Raw genomic sequence first — 20457 nt, 5'->3', positions numbered from 1 at the left:
TGTTGTCACAATATTCGTATGCTTGTTACGGAGGTAAGGGAACAAAGGCCATCGTAAAACACACAGTATGATTTGATAAAGAAAAAACAAAGTTCAAAATAGACAAAACATTCTTCACTAGTTCCATAGTTTTGACCTCATCTTCTGGTCAATCTGCTGGCCATTAAAGTGTGGGGGTTAAAAAAATTACATTCATGCCAATGTCAGTTTTTAAAACTTTTTATTTTTTTGTTTTTTTAATTTTTTTTAATTATCTACAAAGTAAAAGTTATTAACTTAAAAGTTACATCACTGTCTGGTGACAGTGCTCTCCTCCAGGAACCTCTATTCATAAATAAACCACCAGTTCACATCCGGATTTTGTTATAAGTTTGGTTAGAAGCAGAGAGTTCTGGTTTGCCAAATCTGGATGGCTTGCAGCAGGAACAATTTTATTAGTTCTTTCAACATGGGAAGTTCATAACTTAGAAGGGTCAGGCAAAATAAATACATTCCAGTTATCAGAAAGCAGATTTGGGGCATTTTGTAAGGCTGTTGATAAGACATACTGATTCCAGATTTGAACTTGGCTCTTATTTCTTTCTTGCCAGTTTATCTTGCCTTCTTCACAACAGCAGCCACCGAATTACTCGGCAACACGTTCCTACTGGATGTTGCGTGACAGCACATGGTTTAGCATGAGAAGACAATTTCTAGTATTCTGTGCTTCTGGTTCCAGGTTTTAGGATAGGGAAGGATGTGTGGCATCAACTGGCCAGTCTGTGGTTACTGCTGGACAGGACTACAACTGCTGCTGATGATGGGCTTGTACTAATGGGAGAATAAACAACAAAAAAAAAATCAATTTAAAGTTCCAACTTTACTCCGTATACACAGGTGAAATCTGAGAAATATTTTCAGAGTGCGCAATTAAATTCATGCTTTTTCAAAAGAAAACTAGTATGTGCATGAGTCGTAGAAATAATATAAAAGCAGTGAGACGTAGCAAATTCCGCAGGACCAGTTTACTTTCAGGCCAAAGCTATAGAAAATGTAAATCAAACCTTCTCCCCACTGTTTTCCTATTACTCACCTTGGGGGTGTGCCATATAAGAGAAGTGTGTAGTCGAGGAAACTGGAATGGGTGGCAGTGCACTCTGAGGAATACCACCTTGACCACCTGGTGGTTGTGCAGGCATTAGCATCATGGGAGGATGGGTAGCAGCAGGGTGGTGGGGAGGGCCCATTCCAGACTGTACATGTGCCTATAAACAAACGAAGCCGCCAAAGATCATTATTTTCTACTGAATAATGAATGTTAACTGACAGAAGCTTGTACAGTATTTTCCAAATCTGCACCAAACTTTGCTGGTTGCACTAATTGCAGGTAAGTCTGCTGTGTTAAAAACACTGCTGTAGCTGATGCACAGAAATTTTAAAGTATTCCTTTAATTACTGAACAAAATCAGATCCAAGAGTGAAATCTGGCTAGCTAGTTTTTTTTTTGATGGTCTTAGATATTGACACTGTCAGAAAATCCACAAGATAATCTTTTTCTCTTTCACACCCCAGGGATTTGTGGACAACTGTGTTCTGACAATTGCTGAATGTAGGCACAGTTCAAGAACTCTCTGACCTTGTTTTTATTAAAGAAAAAAGGTAATTCACTCAAATTTGCCTCTATCTTGAAATCTAAATCCCACAAAATTATACTAACAGGTTAAATCACCATAGTCCCACTGGACCGTAGGGCTGCAGTCCCATTAGAGATAGATGACTGGGGGCAGTATAACTAGAGGGTCTCCATGCCTTAGGCAAGGGGAGAGATTGAGGGGGAAAGAGTCCTTCACAGTAACGTCAGTCCATATGGGAATTGAACCCACGCTTTTGGCATCACTCTAAGGCACAAACCAGCTGTTTAGTCAATTCCATCAGATGATACAATCTTTGTGCTACTTCAATAAATCTGTGGCTGCCCCAGAGTGAGTGCGCAGCTCACTTTTGGATAATTGCTCACACATATCAAGTACAAATTAGTTGGTCTTCTCTGACAGACACAAGCTGATGAACATGAATTGCCATTCCAATTTGGAAGCAGACCTCCTGTAAGATTGAATACAACAGCAACAAAAATACCATTCCATGGCACAGTTTTTTGGAGTTCGATTGTCCAATGCCCATATAAATTTAAAGCAGTTGAGAGTAGCACCAAATCAGATTCACACAAAATCCTACCCAACTTCCAAAAAGTAAAGAGTGCTGCAGAGAAAGATGTGACATGTTTCAGAATTTGGAACCATCATCAAAATAATAAAACTAGCCCAAGAATTACAGATTTTTTAAAATAAGGAATTAAGTCAATCAAAAACGTCTACTAGCCCATATATTTTCTATATTACATAAATTCTAAAATGCAATATAAATAATTTTGACTTCGCAATCTGTCAGAAGTATCCTTGCCACAAACGTATCAGCCAATGTTTTGCCACCAAAAACTGCACAGTCACCAATACAGACTCACTGAGGCACAAACTGATTAAACTGATAAATAACCTAATCTTGAATAACTTTTTATTAGCTGATCAGGAAACATTTATGATAGTTACTTTTCAGATCTGGATTCAAAAAAAATTAAACAAGCTTTCCCTGGAACGTCTTGTAGAGGTTTACAAAATCATGAGAGGCATGGATAGGATAAATAGACAAAGTCTCCCCCCTGGGGTGGGAGAGTCCAGAACTAGAGGGCATAGGCTTAAGGGGAGAGGGGAAAGATACAAGAGAGACCTAAGGGGCAACATTTTCACACAGAGGGTGGTATAGGTATGGAATGAGCTGCCAGAGGAAGTGGTGGAGGCTGGTACAATTGCAACATTTAAAAGGCATTTGGATGGGTATATGAATAGGAAGGGTTTGGAGGGATATGGGCCGGGTGCTGGCAGGTGGCACAAGATTGAGTTGGGATATCTAGTCTGCATGGACAGGTTGGACCGAAGGGTCTGTTTCCATGTTGTACATCTCTAAGTAGTTCAGAGTTTCTTTATGTAAAAGAACTCAAACACTACGAAGGAATTCTGCATTGCCACAAAGTTTATATAAATAACTTAGCCCAAAAACCCTTTGATATGCTCACTTACCTGTGGTACATGTGCCATATGTGGAGGATTTGAATATCCATGCTGCACCTGCTGAGGGTGAAGTGTATAGACTGTCTGCTGTGCTGATGGGAAGCTAGTCTGAGGAGACTGTGGACTAGGACCTTGTGTCATAGATGGAGGAGTTGGTGTAAGAGTTGTGTGGTAAATTGCTTGCTGCTGTTGGGGGTTGCCCAAATGAAGAGTCTGGGGAGCCTGATGTTGAGGATGCTGAAATTAAAAAAGTCATTGAATTATCCTGGAACACAAGTATTGATTACAAAATGTAAGCAGCCAGATCAATCAGGTTTGTTATTTTCCACTATATTAAATGCAACATTCATACAGTGGCTCCTAAAACTAAAAAGATAGTTATAAATTCCATTGTGAGAAAGTTGGATAGCCAGAATGTTGTGTGGCATTTACCATTTGCACCCCAAAGTCCCAATACACTTTTCATCTCATCCATAGTGCAGCACAAAGAGACACTAACAGGAATAGTTACTGATACTGTGAAATTTCTCTCTATTGGCCAAGTTAATTATTATTAGCTGTAATCTCACCTCTCTACTTCACACCAGTCCTTTGCAACAAGGAGGGGAAAGAAGTGAACTTCCCCACGATCTGTACCAAGGCTGACTGGTATACAAACTCAGTCAGAAATGAGGAAGTCTACCATTACTTTATAAAACATACCGAGAAGTTCAATGGGGGCAGTTGGCATTCCTTACCTGGACTGGGCTCTGTGCTGGATGACTGCCGCCATGCTGTCCTTGTTGCTGTCCAGTTGGAGTCGCAGATGGTTGTGGGTGTGGAGCATGTGGATGTAGGGTAGCAGTCGGGTGGGGTGCAAACTGCTGATGAATCGGGCCTGGAGACACTAGCAATAAAAGTAAAGAACCTGTTATCTATTTTTCTAACCAAAGAAAGAGTAAATCACAGTGGAGCTCGGAAATAAAAGCAGAAAACCTTGGAGAAAATCACCAGGTCTGGCAGCAATTGTGGTGAGTCAAATGATTTTCTCTAGAACTCAAGGAACCTGGACATTTTTTCTATACTGCTGACAAAAGGGGAGAAGGAGCAAATGGAACAGATGGCGAGGGTGTTTAGAGGGAAAGACAATGGGCATGCTAATAATAAGAGTAAAAAGTGAGGTCTGCAGATGCTGGAGATCAGAGCTGGAAATGTGTTGCTGGTTAAAGCGCAGCAGGTAAGGCAGCATCCAAGGAACAGGAAATTCGACGTTTCAGGCATAAGCCCTTCATCAGGAATGAGGAAAGTGTGTCCAACAGGCTAAGATAAAAGGTAGGGAGGAGGGACTTGGGGGAGGGGTGATGGAGATGCGATAGGTGGAAGGAGGTCAAGGTGAGGATGATAGGCCGGAGTGGGGTGGGAGCGGAGAGGTCAGGAAGAAGATTGCAGGTTAGGAGGGCAGTGCTGAGTTCGAGGGAATCGACTGAGACAAGGTGGGGGGAGGGGAAATGAGGAAACTGGGGGAATCTGAGTTCATCCCTTATGGTTGGAGGGCTCCCAGGCAGAAGATGAGGCACTCTTCCTCCAACCGTCGTGTTATGATGTTCTGGCGATGGAGGAGTCCAAGGACCTGCATGTCCTTGGTGGAGTGGGAGGGGGAGTTAAAGTGTTGAGCCACGGGGTGGTTGGGTTGGTTGGTCCTAGCGTCCCAGAGGTGTTCCCTGAAGCGTTCCGCAAGTAAGCGGCCCGTCTCCCCAATATAGAGGAGCCCTGAAGCGTTCCGCAAGTAAGCGAGCAAAAGATAAACTGAGCAAAATAGGTGTGATGGAGACAATAACTGGAAGAATGGAATGGAGCCCTTACAGGAAACAGTCTGAGAGGAAGTGTAATCAAAGAATCTAAACAGACACCATTTACTACAAGAATTGTACTACATCTCCACCAATGACAGTGGAAGGAAGAGATTTTTCACACCGAAGATTACAATTCTGTCTTCCCAAGTTGGTGGTGCCAGCAAGGTAGGCAGCATTCAGGTTCCTGGGCACATCGGATCCAGACAGCTCCTTCCTCCCTTATATTTTGTCTCATTTTTCATCACCTTCCTAATGGTAGTGGAAGAGAAAGACGACATACTGTAGGACTGCAGCGGGAGTAGGACTTTTGGAGAGGTGACTGCCTGACCTGGCAACAGAGCCAAGGACTCCTGGTGGTGGTAGTCCCAGAGGTAGGGGACTCCCAGTTACAGAGTGAATGTGGGTCCAAGCACAGTACCCAGCATCAGCAGCCTGTTGGCAAGGTGGATCCAGTGACTAAGTGATGGTGCACGAGAGGGGCAACTCTGAAGTTGGTAGGTCTGGCACGAGCAGCAGAGGGGTAGTGGCGCAGGTGCTGTTGGTCAACTGGTGCAGGACTCAGGAGTCTTGGCTGAGGTGGTGGAATGAAGATGGACTCTTCAGCTATATCTTTTCAATCTTAAACAATTCAAAATGGCACCAGATTGTGGTGACGGTTTAAGCTTTCCACTGTATTTTATTGTGTTACTCACTGTAGAGCACAAGTGATAATACATGATCATTCATGTATTTGCAGCTCAAACTTCAATTTTGTATCAATTGTCCTTGAAGCAAAAACAAATATATTGCATTGCACATGAACGCAACTGGACTATAACAGCATCACCAGTATTACTTAAAAACATTATCATTCCACACAATCTCTGTTGCATACCCTGCAAACCTTTCATGAGGTTAGGTGCTTAAAACCAAAAACAGCACAGCTTGGGGTGTTATACAACTGTAACCTTACTTTCACATTTGCTTGCAGAGCAAGCTTGAGGGTTAAATAGTCTACTCTCACTCAAGTCGGTTTCTCACTTTTGTTTTTCAACTTCTTGAGATAAGTGTCAACATCCCTCAATACTATAGATGCCTCTGCAATCCAAATTATACAAAGAGCGCAAGCAACGTTATTATTTTAACTAATAAACACCATAAGTTAAAAACTGCCTTGATGGCTTACCATACATAGCATGTGTCTGTTCAGCAGTAGGATATTGTGCTGTAGACGAAGGGACCATTCCCGGTTGCCCATGAACAGGTGGTGCCATCATTCGAGCACTACTCTGCATTACTTGGCTGTACATCTGAGGCTGCGTAGTGAAAACATCAGTAAAATTAAGTTTACACACAAAGATAGAATAGCAATATTTGTTTTAGATAAGTGTCCATTGCATTGCTTACATATTTTAATAGTGGCGATGAAGTACTATAAAATCTCAAAATAATCAGCTACCACAGACGTACGAGTCAATGGATAATGCATTGATTTTAACATAAAATAGATTCTCTATTCATTAAACATCTAAGAAAGCCTGACATTTATTTGTAATTTGCAATGCAAGTTTAGTAAATAAGTATTCAAATATTGTAAGTTAAACACGAAGTACCTTTGTGGGAAACAATCTTGGCAATTTACCTGTGATTGATAGTGTGCTACAGACTGTACAAGGGGTTGGTTAGGAAACTGTTGAGGGTTATAAGTAACATATTGTGAATAAGCTGGAGCAGTTGAAACAATCTGGCCAGCTGCACTAACTGGATGCATTATAGTTGGTGTGCCCTGAGGGTGATGCTGATCTGGTCGTTGTTGTGGCATGGCTGGTACTGGAAAAAAGAATAACAATTAGTGAGATTGCAGTGATCTTCAACTGCAAGGAAAACTGCTCAAAGGATAATTTGACACTCAGTACTGTATCAAAGATTAAATAGCACAGTAGTCAGATAAAAATGACACCACCAGGTTATGGTCCAACAGGTTTATTTGAAAGCACTAGCTTTCGAAGCACCGCTCCTTCGTTAGGTGGTTGTGGAGAATAAGATTGTAAGACAGTTTTTTGGCTGTAAACTTTTGCTATAAATTCTACGCCATGTTCTTTGCCGCCTGCAACACATTATCAAGGAGGATGAGCACCTCGCCACGACCTTCCCCACACCTCCACTTCTCGCCTTTAAACAACCACTTCTTGCCTCAAACAGATCACTGTTCGTAGCAAACTACCCGGCTTTCAGGACAACTCAATACAACCTTGTCACAGTAGATGCTGCAAGACGTGTCAGAGTGTCGATACGGATACCACCATTACATGTGGGGACACCACCTATCGTGTACGTGACAGGTACTCATGCGACTCAGCCAATGTTGTCTATCTCATACGCTGCAGGCAAGGATGCCCTGAGGCATGTATGTTGCCGAGACCAAGCAGAAGCTACAGCACAACAATCAACAGACAGAAGTGTTCCCTCCCAGTCGGAGAACACTTCAGTGGTCCGGGACATTCTTCTGTGACCTTCAGGAGACCATCCTCCAACGCAGACTTCAGGACAGGCAACAATGCAAAGTGGCCGAGCAGAGGCCAACAGCCAAGTTTGATACCCGTGAGGATGGCCTTAACCGGGAACTTGGGTTCATGTCACACTACAGATGACCCCACTGCACTATACGCGTGTGCACAGACACAGACCCACTCCCACACACACATACATACACTCCCACACACACATACATACACTCCCACACACACCTCTCACAGACTTAAACCCCTTTATATACACACACACACACACACCCACACCCATTTCCCCGCTCCTCCACACAAGTTTGTGGGATGAATTTGTACTTGCAGAATTACATTTTACTTTGCTCAAAAACAGCATTAATCCATGTAAGATTCTGTAAATCTATTTTTTAGATTAGAATCAGTCTGACCATTGTGACACAGACAGCCTCACACAGGGAGCTAACACTTTCAATATATTATCTGAGCCAATTGTTAAAGTTCATTCAAGAATGTAATTTTTTAAAAAAGGTTTTGAGATTTATATCTGAAAGAACTGAAACCAACATGGTCATCCTAATAGATAAGACACGTAACAAACAATCCAGGTCTTATTCAACATATAATTTCAGTTACATCACACTGTAAACATTTGCTACTGCTTCCAAATAAACCTGTTGGACTACAACCTGGTTTTGTGAGATTTTTAATTTTGTACACCCCAGTCCAACAACGTCATCTCCAAATTAGGTGCTGAGCATCAGTTAAAAAAATAAAAATCACTACACATTTATCTGAACAATTCAAGCTGCATATATCCATCTAAGGAAAGGTGAAGAAATTTTCATAATTTTAAATAGTTGGTTCATTACCCTTAAACTGTGACTTTATTTCTAGATCAAGGCAGGAGAAATAGCCTCTTAGAATTTAACCAATCAAGTCACTGAAAGGTTTTACACATTTCAATTATATCTCAATCCTCTAAACTTTAGTTAATATGTCCATTCTACTTCGACTTTCCATATTGGTTGACCTGTTCAATACAGGAATCACTCAATCAATCTGGTATATCTTTATTGCATTCCCTCTAAGACAGCTGTATTTGCTTAGAAATGGAGTTTAAAATTGTACCCAGTAACTCATGTATAGTCTCACAAAAGCACGATCACTTCCTCAATCTTAAACAGCAAGTCCACTGCAACAATAATTAATGCACCATATACCTTCCCAATTCCTTTTGGTATCTGAATGTTTATATTGTGATTTATGCACAAGGGCATCAAAATGCATTTAAATCAATGTTATTCAATAGAATTTCAATCTTGCTAAACTTGTAGAAATCTGGTTATTTTACTGTCACATGACAGAACTGCTTGTAATAAAAGAAATGCACGATCTTAGGAAAATAGATTTGAAGTTTTAAACCATCAGCAATCAAGAATAATGCACGCATCTTCAAACACCAAACTACCTTCCTAACTTGAGTTCTTCAACCCTTAACCCATTGTGTAAACAAACTTTAATTTTATCCTCTCATGTCTTCAGGTGTTTCTCAAAGTATATTATCTTTAACTGGAGACCATATTCCAGTCGAGACCAAACCAGTGTCTCAGTGACCATAACACACTTGCCTTTGTACTAGACGTCATATTTATAAAACCCAGGAAATGTGTCTTTCATTTGTGAAAAACAATCTTCAGTGTGCTATCTCCAATGATTTGTGTATACACCTTCAGATCTCTTTTTGCAGCCCCTTTAGAGCCATATTCTTTCACTTAAATTGGCATTCCTCAATCTTGCTGTCAAAATGCATCACTCCACATTTCTCGGTGTTAAATTTCATTTGGCATGTATCCACCCATTCCAACTGCATGCTTAAGTCATCTTGAAATCACTTGCCTTCCCTCTTTTAATCTAATTCTATTTTTAAATTCTCTAGGTAATCAAACCTCGGTAAATTGGCTTTGCTTCAAAACAGTATGAAATTCTACAGTATTATGACCCTTCCCAGTAAAATTACTGCTAACAGCAGACAAAATACATTAATACCAACAATAGGCAGGACCCCAGTGAATCTCTATAATCAATTGACTATAAATAGCAAAAAAATCAGGTTGGGGGGGGGGGGGGGGGGGGGGGGGGGGGGGGGGGGGGGGGTGAAGAGAAAAGGCTACTCTTCAGACTCGTCTAAGAACCACAAATGGAAAATTATTTTCTCCAGACTTTTCAAAGATCATTCCATTTACTTGATTTAGTACTTTATAACTGCTAACCGACTTGAACCATCATATTATGAAGATATACATTCCTCAAAACAAGTTTCCAATTAGCATGCCAACATTCAAAACATGGTAGAGATACAAGTGATCTTAAATTATATCAAAGCCAAAACAGGCATGTGTCAATTATAGGTACACTAAATACTACTTAAGAGATCATCCTGCATAAATCCCTCAAAAAAGAAATCATACATCAGACAAGACAAAACCCCATTCTCTCACCTTTACCTGCTCTATATGACTTAGCTTGGTTGATTGGCATCGGAGTCATTGGAACATGATACATGTGAGTAGTCTAGAGTCAAAAGAAACAGCGAAGGATTAGATTAGATTACTTACAGTGTGGAAACAAGCCCTTCGGCCCAACAAGTCCACACCGACCCGCCGAAGCGCAACCCACCCATAAATCCTACACTTACCCCTTACCTAATACTACGGGCAATTTAGCATGGCCAATTCACCCGACCTGCACATCTTTGGACTGTGGGAGGAAACCGGAGCATCCGGAGGAAACCCACGCAGACATGGGGAGAAAGCGCAAAACTCCACGCAGTCAGTCGCCTGAGGTGGGAATTGAACCCGGGTCCTCTGGCGCTGTGAGGTAGCAGTGCTAACCACTGTGCCACCCCTTTTTTTAAATCTTAAGTCAAGATTTTAAGGCTGTCAGTCTGGACAGTGAAAATAAAATTTATACAAAACAGCGAGTGTTTAGAACTGAAGCATTAGTCAGCATCAATATTGTTTGTTGATTTATAAAACTTAATGGTTCATAGGGTGTTAGCATCACTCGCAAAAACATCATTTGTTGTCTATCACATTGCATCCATCCATTATTAAACTAGACAGTGATACACAAATGATTTTCCATATTTAGCTTTTTAAAAAAAACCACAAAAAAATTTCAGGCTGGTTACCTGTACTCCTGGGCTAACTGGAACTGGGTATACCACATTCTGCGCATAACACATTGGCTGATTGTACACTGGAGGATGTTGCTGGACTACAATAGATGGACTAGGTTGGGCTTGAGGACGTGGCGGCGTTGGTGTGGTTGTTGGCTTAGGCTGTTAAAATAACAGCAATTCAAGTCACCATTGAAATCCTTAATAGTTAAATAGACTTTGAAAGCAGCTTTAGCAGAATAATGTCATTCCTTCCTGCTGCTAAAGTGGAACTGGAAATCAGTATGGATCTCACCGACAGGTATATTCGTGGTGCCTGTCGGTGAGATCCATACTGATTTCCAGTTGGATGCCCTTGTTTATTGTATGAGTAACTCAGCCTCTCTGACTGCTCGCAAACCCGTCATTACCTCCCATTCACCAGCATCTCACCATTTCCTACTTCTACCCTGTTCCCTATGATTGTTGCCTCCCTGCAACCAAATCATCACCATCACTGTCTCCTGCCACTGGCCTGCTCCTGAATCCTCACTGCCTCCCACTTGCTATCCTATTTGCCACACTGCTCCCTCACTATCCCGCACTCCATGAGGAAATAAGAGTTTAGATAGGCCACACAGACCACCAAGCGTGCCCTGCCATTCACTGAGATCATGGCTAACTTGATCATTCTCAAGTTCACTTTCCTTTTCTACATTTATTGAGTAAACATCTGTGCCTCAGTCTTGCATGAACTTAAATGACCCAGCCTCTAAAACCCTCTATGGAATAGAATTCTACAGATTCATTCTCTCAGAAGTCGTTCCACCTCATTATATTCTAACTGGACAATCCCTTATTTTGAGTCCATGTCCTCTATTGTCCAAGGGGAACACAACATCAACATATCACCCTGTCAATTCTCATAAGAATCTTAGATGTTTTAATAACGCCTCCTCTCATTCTTCTAAACTTGAAGGAGTACAAGCCTATTCAATCTCTCTTTATAAGAAAATCCTCGGACCCAAGGATGCAGTCTTAGAGTCCGGGGCTACCTTAGACAGAGATCAGGAAATACTACTTCTCTCATAGGATAGCGAATCTGTGGAATTCTTTACCACAAAGTTGTTAAGTATATTCAAGGATAAGATAGACTTTTTTTTTAATCTGTAAGAGCAAAGGATATTGGGAGAAGACAGGAAAGTGAAGTTGAAATTAGATCAGCTATGATATCACTACTAGCACAGCAGACTCGAACTGCCAAATAGCCGTCATGTACTCATGTGGTTTATGGTCTGCAGAGTCCAGAGTCCAATGCACCTAACCTTAATAGTAAACAGTCAAAGTGGAGGTCACACCAGATAGAAAGGACAGGTTTCAGCAAAAAGCTTTCTTTCTATCCCAGCATACTTTAAATGGAATTGTTCATTACAATAACAAATTAATATTTCAACTGCAAACTGACAGAAAATAAACTGTCCCTCAAAAGCTATAAACTAATAAAATGGACGGTTACAATAACCAGTCCAATCTACAGTTTAAGCAAAGCATACAAATACACAGAACAGAATTGGTTATTTTAAGACAAATCACTGAAGTTCCTAAACCTTATGCGGTCCCTCTATAATTATCTAAAATTAGTGCAATTCCGGGCAGTCACTGAAAAAAAAGCAATGAAGAGTTAGACATGGATACACTGAAATTGTTTATTGTAGAAGAAACATGGAATATAACTCATCTAATGTATCTCGCCTTTTAGCAGAAAATAATTTTCTTACTACAGTTGCAAAATGTATTAATTTTATCACCAAAATGCAGACTGGAGTAATGTCTCCCTCCCTGTTGAGTAACACAGAAGAGTTTTCCAATAAGCATAGAAAGATCAAGGACTGCCCTAACAACCAAATGAGAAACCAACTTGCCTCAGCAAAATTCCTATAATGTGACATTTTATGTAACCTGGAGTGATTCTCATGGTGCTTCAGCAACTGACCCAATTTGGATTGTGTGGCCATATCCCTCTTGTGGATGTTTGAGAGAGACAAAGGATCTATCAGAATCCTAATATCAACAAGAAATTTACCTTTAGCTATTATTTAAACCCTCATTTCCTTCCACTATTGGATCTTGATTCTTCTCTTCCCTTGAATTTAAGTGCAAGAGAAACTTCTCTTCAATATTATACTAAGGGAGAACAAATAAGCAGCACAACTTACAGGAGTATAGAAAGTCTTCGGATTGAATTCTTTAGCATTTGGATTCAATGTAGATTTTCTAACTTGTCTGAAAGAGAGAAAAGTTTTAAGATCATACAGTATTTCAGGCACCATTGGCAGACAACCATCGACGTAACATGACAACATTGCTCTTTTCAAAGATGCTGCACAACTTGCAGAGTATCTTCAAAGTTTTTTGGTTTATATTTCAGTTTTCCAGCATCCATAGTATTCTGAATTTGTTTAATAATCAGGTTATTTGGCTGGAACGGAGAAATAAGAAAAGGATGATCACCTTATAAGGATTTTATTATAGATCCCCATATAGTCAGAGGGAAATTGAGAAACAAACTTGTAAGGAGATCTCAGCTATCTGTAAGAATAATAGGGTGAGCATGGTCAGGGATTTTATCTTTCCAAACATAGACTGGGACTGCCATAGTGTTAAGGGTTTAGATGGAGAGGAATTTGTTAAGTATGTACAAAAAAGTTTTCTGATTCAGTATGTGGATGTACCTACTAGAGAAGGTGCAAACTCAGACCTACTCTTGGGAAATAAGGTAGGGCAAGTGACTGAGGTGTCAGTGGAGGAGCACTTTGGGGCCAGTGACCATAATTCTATTCGTTTTAAAATAGTGATGGAAAAAGATAAACCAGATCTAAAAGTTGAATTTCTAAATTGGAGAAAGGCCAATTTTGACGGTATTAGGCAAGAACTTTCAACAGCCGATTGGGCAGATGTTCACAGGTAAAGGGACGGCTGGAAAAGGGGGAAGCCTTCAGAAATGAGATAAGAATCCAGAGAAAGTATATTCCTGTCAGGGTGAAGGGGAAGGCTGGTAGGTAGAGGGAATGCTGGATGACTAAAAATAATTGAGGGTTGGGTTAAGAAAAAGAAGGAAGCATTTGTCAGGCATAGACAGGATAGATTGAATGAATCCTTAGAAGAGTATAAAAGAAGTAGGAGTATACTTAAGAGGGAAATCAGGAGGGCAAAAAGGGGACGTGAAATACCTTTGGCAAATAGAACATAAGGAGAATCCAAAGGGTTTTTACAAATATATTAAGGACAAAAGGGTAACTAGGGAGAGAATAGGGCCCCTCAAGAATCAGCAAAGCAGCCTTTGTGTGGAGTCACAGAAAATGGGGGAGATACTAAACTAACATTTTGCATCAGAATTTACTGTGGAAAAGGATATGGAAGATACAGGAAGTAGGGAAATAGGTGCTGACATCTTGCAAAATGCCCATATTACAGAGGAAGTAGTGCTGGATGTCTTGAAACACAAAGGTGGATAAATCCCCAGGATTTATACATCAGGTGTAAATCAGGTATACCCCAGAACTCTGTGGGAAGCTAGAGAAGTGATTGCTGGGCCTCTTGCTGAGATATTTGTATCATTGATAATCACAGGTGAGGTGCCGGAAGACTGGAGGTTGGCTAATGTGGTGCCACTGTTTAAGAAGGGTAGTAAGGACAAGTCAGGGAACTATAGACCAGTAAGCCTCACGTCAGTGGTGGGCAAATTGTTGGAGGAAATCCCAAGGGACAGGATGTACATGTATTTGGAAAGGCAAGGACTGATTAAGGATAGTCAACATGGCTTTGTGTATGGGAAATCATGCCTCACAAACTTGATTGAGTTTTTTTGAAGTGACCAAGAGAATTGCTGAGGACAGAGCGGTAGATGTGACCTAAATGGTCTTCAGTAAGGCGTTCGATAAGGGAGACTGATGAGCAAGGTTAGATCTCACGGGATACAGGGAGAACTAGCCATTTGGATACAGAACTGGCTCAAAGATAGAAGACAGAGGGTGGTGGTGGAGGGTTGTTTTTCAGACTGGAGGCCTGTGACCAGTGGAGTACCACAAGGATTGGTGCTGGGTCCTTTTTTTTTATCATTTACATAAATGATTTGGATGTGAGCATAAGAGGTACACAGTTAGTAAGTTTGCCAATGACACCAAAATTGGAGGTGTAGTGGACAGCGAAGGTGGTTACCTCAGATTACAACAGGATCTTGATCAGATGGGCCAGTGGGCCGAGAAGTGGCAGATGGAGTTTAATTCAGATAAATGTGAGGTGCTGCATTTTGGGAAAGCAAATCTTAGCAGGATGTATTCACTTAATGGTAAGATCCTTAGGAATGTTGCTGAACAAAGACCTTTGAGTACAGGTTCATAGGTCCTTGAAAATGGAGTTGCAGGTAAATAGGATAGTGAAGGCGGCGTATTGTATGCTTTCTTTTATTGGTCAGAATACTGAGTACAGGAGTTGGGATGTTGTGACACTTGAAAGGGTTCAGAAAAAGATTTGCAAGGATGTTGCCAGGGTTGGAAGATTTGAGCTATGGGGAGAGGCTGAACAAGCTGGGGCTTTTTTCCCTGGAGCATTGGAGGCTGAAGGGTGACCTTATAGAGGTTTACAAAATTATGAGGGCCATGGATAGGAAAAATAGACCAAGTCTTTTCCCTGGTGTGGGGGAGTCCAGAACTAGAGGACATAGGTTTAGGGTGATAGGGGAAAGATATAAAAGAGACCTAAGGGGCAACTTTTCCACTCAAAGGGTGGTACGTGTATGGAATGAGCTGCCAGAGGAAGTGGTGGAGGCTGGTACAATTGCAACATTTAAAAGGCATTTCGATGGGTATCTGAATAGGAAGGATTTGGAGGGATATGGGCCGGGTGCTGGCAGGTGGGACTAGATTGGGTTAGGATATCTGGTTGGCATGGATGAGTTGGACCAAAGGGTCTGTTTCCATGCTGTACATTTATATGGCTCTACTTTATAGTAAAAGCATTTTGCACTGTCAAATATACACTTTGCAATTTTAAATTGGTTTTAACTCTGAAATTGTATAAAAGCAGCTTGAGAAATAATGATGACTACCAGCTAAACATCAGAAGGAAGCAACAGTTAAGGTTCAATGATTAATCCTTTAGGTGTTTCAAAGGAAGTCACAATCCAAAAGAAGACTGATCAGATGGTAATTTTGCTACAAAGAATCTACAATACAAACCAACTACAACATCTACGCCACCTCTTCAACTGCAGCTATCTGCCATAATTGCCTTTCTTGCATTTCCCTGTGCCGTTCTGCAAATTTCTTACTTATTATTTGAAGCCATCTTTAATACTGTTTCAGAATCTTTGTTTCAATAATGTGATAAAGCATCCCAAGTTCTTAAGAATCATATGTGGGGAAAAAGCTTTCAAATCATTCCCTTGTTGTTTTTGTTTTAATTTTCATTCTATATGGTCCCTTGCTATGGGCAGTCTTGTCAATTTATAAGCCAAAAAAAAGTTGTTGCCTCAACTACTGTTAGCCAGACTGAATGTGAAGTTTAAAATTACAAACACCTGCGCACTTCAAAAGCAACAGAGCAAACAGCTACAAACAATAAGTGGTGTTAAAACATTTTAAAATGGAAACCACTAAATTGAAAATGATTTTGATACCAGTATTTTAGGGAATACATCTTGCTTTCAACATTGACCAAGAGATTTGCCACAACTATCATGCACTTCAAATACACTGCAAAATCACTGCTTGTGGCAAACGTTGTAACGTTTGGGCTGGATTTTCCAATCCGTGAGATTGCTACTTAAAAAAGAGGGAGCTCTGCATTTCTGAGAGGAAATTCCAATCTCAACTCCTTCAGAAAACTGGAGTAGACTTCCATTCTGACAGTTCTTTCATAGTGTGACAATGTCAGGAGAAGACAAACCATGCCCCCTTTTCCATGCAGTGAGTTGGGGTATATTCTGAAATTTAAAAGATCCTTACAGCTACTTTAACAGCAATTAAATAAGATAAGAGCAATCTTGATCAGAAGGGTAGGCTGCCAGCTTGGGAAGAGATAGGTGGCAGGGTACTAGGTAAGTAGGGTGTTAGCTGGGTAAGATACTGAAGGAAGGGGGTAGTATGATATGGTGCAAGTTGTTAAGGGTGCTAGATAACTGACGTACTGTTTACGGCAGGTCAGGATGGTTCAGTGAAACTGGATTCAGCAGGAGGCATTGGTTTCACAGGACCCAGAGACAGGTTCTGGTCCAGTCAGGTCCGGTGCAGCAACAGGGCATCAGGTTGGGTCTGCTGAGAGTTTGCAGTTGGATCCTGGGGATTCCCAGGTCAGTGTCTGAGGGGTGTAAGTAGTCTGAGGGAGTGGTAATTGGGGCACGTGGTGCCAGTACAAGGTCTGTCAAATAGTTTTTCAGGAATGTTCCCTGAACAACTATTTTACCTAATTGCATCAATCTGTCAATGATCCGATTTAAATAGAAACTTTTGGAGGGCTCCAAGGAAATGAATAACCTGCAATCTGCTACAGAGATTCCACAGGATGCACAACTTCCATCTGGAATGATGGCAGTGTAGCAAGAAAGTCTGGGATCTTACATGTATCACTTGATCATGCAGTATTACTATATTAAGAAATCAGACTCCTTTCGAGTTTTATTGAAATTGGGAAGATAATATGCAAATTTATTGCCCACAGACTTCTGCAGTATTGATGCATTCTGGTTGAACTATTGGTAATATATCATTTCTGGGTGTGCATACGTACTCTGGTGTACCTTCCTTTTTATCCTCTTTTTCTTCTTTTTCGGGCTTACTGGTTGGACCTGTAGTCTGGACGGCCTGGGAAGTCACATCTGGTCCTCTCTTCTGCTCAGAGCTGATTATGTTCGGGGAAGCACTGGGACTGCTTGGTTTGCTGCTACTATTGCTGGTGTTTGCGTTTGAGCTGCTCTCACTGACAGATTCTTTGCTACCCGGTTCAATCACTGTTATCTTCTCCTTGATTGGATCCCTGGATTGGTTCTCTGTACTCTCTCTGGACTTAAACTGATCCACAACCGGATCAGCGATTGGAGCAGTCTGCAACTAAGAATGGTGTAAGTTTAAATATATAAACCAACATAAAAAGTCTCAGTATTTGTATAACAAGTCACCTAAATCTGATGAAAATGCTATTTAACATACTAGTCGTCAAAATGTTCATGATATTCAAAGTTATATTGTTTAGCTCTATTACATAAAAATATTACATTTCAAACATAACATATCAGTATGCAACAGGGCAAGTTACGTAAAAGGTAAGGAACGCATTTTTGACATCAGATGAAAAAAAAATGTTCTTTTTAAGAAAAATTCAAAAAGTTGCACTAGGAATAACTTGAGAAGCAGCAATAGTCTGGAAAAAGGCAGCAGAGAACTCCTCCTCAAATGTGCACAACTGTGAAGAGAACAAGTAAAAGACTAATTTAGAAGAAACAGAAAAATAAAAATACTTTTTAAAAAATGGTGCAAGAGAGATGAGAATGGAGTCAATGGCAATTGTTAAACTGGTGGTTTTGTAAAGTCATAGTTTATTTTGCTTCAATAAAGGATTCCCAATCTGTGGGCTGCAACCCCACTGGGATCATGGAGGTCATTACTGGGTCATAGATGCCAATCGTCCAATGGTAACTGCGGAGAGGAGACTGCCAGGTCTGCAGATTTGCCTTGACATGATTAATGCAAGTCTGTGAAAGAATTTGGCAAGTTTGTCCTCAGTTCTACAACAAAATTGCATTTAGCTTCGTGAACAGGAATGATACTGAAAGTACTCACTCTAAAGTCTTCCCTGAATTTCTTTAAGTCTGCTATCTGTTTCTTATGATCTGAAGCCGATGGAGATGTAGCTGCAAAGAGAAAAACTCAAATCATATACAAAACATGTTACCTGTACCAGTCTGAAATCAAGACAATTGAACTATTTTGAAACAAAAAGTTATTGTATTTAAGTAATTATGCTGTATAATAACAGGCTGAGGCACAAAAGCCTTTTATGAAATATACCCAGATGTGCAATTTATTTTTGTCTGACATTCTTTCAGAGTAGCAGAGTACTAACTTCTAACTGGGGCTGGAAGATTGAATTAGCATGCTATCTGTAAGAATCAGTATTGATGACAAATGCAACAATTAAAATAATGACTGCAATGCCAAACTGCATATGTACACAACTGAAAAGTTTTACGAATGAACGGGCACCACCTTTTAGATGGGCTGCAAAAAAACTACAATTAAGAATTCCTACAATATTTCTATACACAAGTTAAGAATCCTCAAAGTTGGAACTGCATTGCTAAAAATCCTGATTTTTAGGTGAATGGTGGATTCGCCTAGGAATCTTGACTATAGCCAGTTAGGTTTCTTTAGTTTTTCTGGATGAGAAATGTCTAAACTGCATGCTTAGATGCCACATGACACACGAGCAGCACTAAATTTCAAGCTGAAATCGCTTGAGAAACAAATACACTCAAAGTACTATAAATAAATGTAAAATGTTTAAAACTATTATTCAAAGGCATCTGGATGGGTATATGAATAGAAAGGGTTTAGAGGGTTATGGGCCAAGCTCTGGGAGATGAGACTAGGCTAGGATAGGATATCTGGTCGACATGGACAAGTTGGATCGAACACAAATTGACCACGTTCCATCTAGTGGCAGAACCTAGCTGATGCATGAAGCTAAGGTCTCAGGTCCACTTGCACCAACCAACATTTTCCACTAGATGGCACTCGATCCAAATTCCAAACGGAAGCCAGGAGAAGGGACTGAAGAATTGACCCTGATTACAAGGGTAAAAAAAGAGACTGTTGATACAAGGACAAGGATGAAAAAAGAAACAGAGGAATAGAGGGTAAGGGCAAAGGCAGAAGCATTATGAAAAAGGTCATGTGCACATGTAAACCAAAGGAGAGCAAGTCTTTGGCAAACAATATTGAAAATGAAACTGGGAATATTAAATGGATATGGTCAATATTTCATTAACAGCATGAAAGTGAAATCACATTACATCAACACTAGATCGGAACTTACTCTATAGTCATGTAATACTAACCTTTGATTCCTGGTTTGGTTAAGCTAGGGGGAGTATTACAGATTTCAACAGGCTTTGGATTCTCTTTGTTTACAGAGGGGGAATTCTGCTTCTGCTCCTGAAGTCTGGTTTCCTTAGCTGTAAGTGAACAAATACACCCGGAATTATTTCTGAATTAAATTTATGCATAACCCAGACATTATAAACTAAAGTTTTTTCCCCTGAAGGTTAGGCAGAAATAAGTCTTCAATGACATGTCCCAATAATCCATCCTCAGCCACAATTAAAGGCCCATACACTAGCTCAAATGCTTAACAAAAGTCAACAGGTAATTTATGTGGAATGTGCCAACATTTACTAGACAGTTAGATCTTGGCACATTGCCACATACTTAAAGGCAACTCCTTTCTTTGAGAGTGTGTTTGGATTGACTATAAATAGGACAATTTGACAGCAATTAACTTTGTCTGCTTGGGTACTCTCAGCATCCAGCATTAAGTCATTAAGAGGACTTCAAAAAAGAGCCCTCTTAGAATGTCGAGCCTGAAAACAATCTTTTGGTGGCTTGGGGGGGGGTGGGGGGGGGGTGGAGTAACAACTCTATTGGAAAACTTGGAATGATGGTAGTTAAATAATCTATCAGGGAGAAAACCCAGGCCTTTTGGGGGGGGGGGGGGGGGGGGTAAGAAGAGAGACGGGGTGGAAAGGAGAAGGGGGGGGAAGAGAGAGAGAGAGAGAGAGAAAGAGAGAGAGAGGGGATGGGGGGAGGGAGGGAGGGGGAGGAGGGAGG

The 20457-nt window shown here is 40.7% G+C and overlaps 1 protein-coding gene across 4 annotated transcripts in view; it reads right to left on the bottom strand.

Annotated features, from left to right (window-relative positions):
* Positions 1-203: 203 nt before the first annotated feature.
* The window catches only part of atxn2 (ataxin 2), a 103847-nt gene continuing 83593 nt past the window's right edge, over positions 204-20457 (bottom strand). For 3 of the 4 annotated variants that reach the window (XM_060843608.1, XM_060843605.1, XM_060843607.1), the window contains 12 exons: positions 19689-19805; positions 18412-18482; positions 17363-17682; positions 12793-12859; positions 10610-10759; positions 9918-9990; positions 6558-6745; positions 6102-6231; positions 3842-3990; positions 3114-3341; positions 1073-1244; positions 204-810 (listed from right to left, as the gene is read on the bottom strand). In XM_060843608.1, the coding sequence (XP_060699591.1) occupies positions 782-810; positions 1073-1244; positions 3114-3341; positions 3842-3990; positions 6102-6231; positions 6558-6745; positions 9918-9990; positions 10610-10759; positions 12793-12859; positions 17363-17682; positions 18412-18482; positions 19689-19805 (1694 nt within the window). In that variant the 3' untranslated portion in view covers positions 204-781. The remainder of the gene's footprint in view (positions 811-1072; positions 1245-3113; positions 3342-3841; positions 3991-6101; positions 6232-6557; positions 6746-9917; positions 9991-10609; positions 10760-12792; positions 12860-17362; positions 17683-18411; positions 18483-19688; positions 19806-20457) is intronic. The other variant, XM_060843606.1, reaches the window with a different exon arrangement.

Source organism: Hemiscyllium ocellatum, chromosome 24 (genome assembly GCF_020745735.1).
Source record: "Hemiscyllium ocellatum isolate sHemOce1 chromosome 24, sHemOce1.pat.X.cur, whole genome shotgun sequence".
NCBI classification, from domain to species: Eukaryota; Metazoa; Chordata; class Chondrichthyes; order Orectolobiformes; family Hemiscylliidae; genus Hemiscyllium; species Hemiscyllium ocellatum.
Note: the sequence above shows the minus strand (reverse complement) of the source record. Positions and strands in the feature narration are given on the sequence as shown.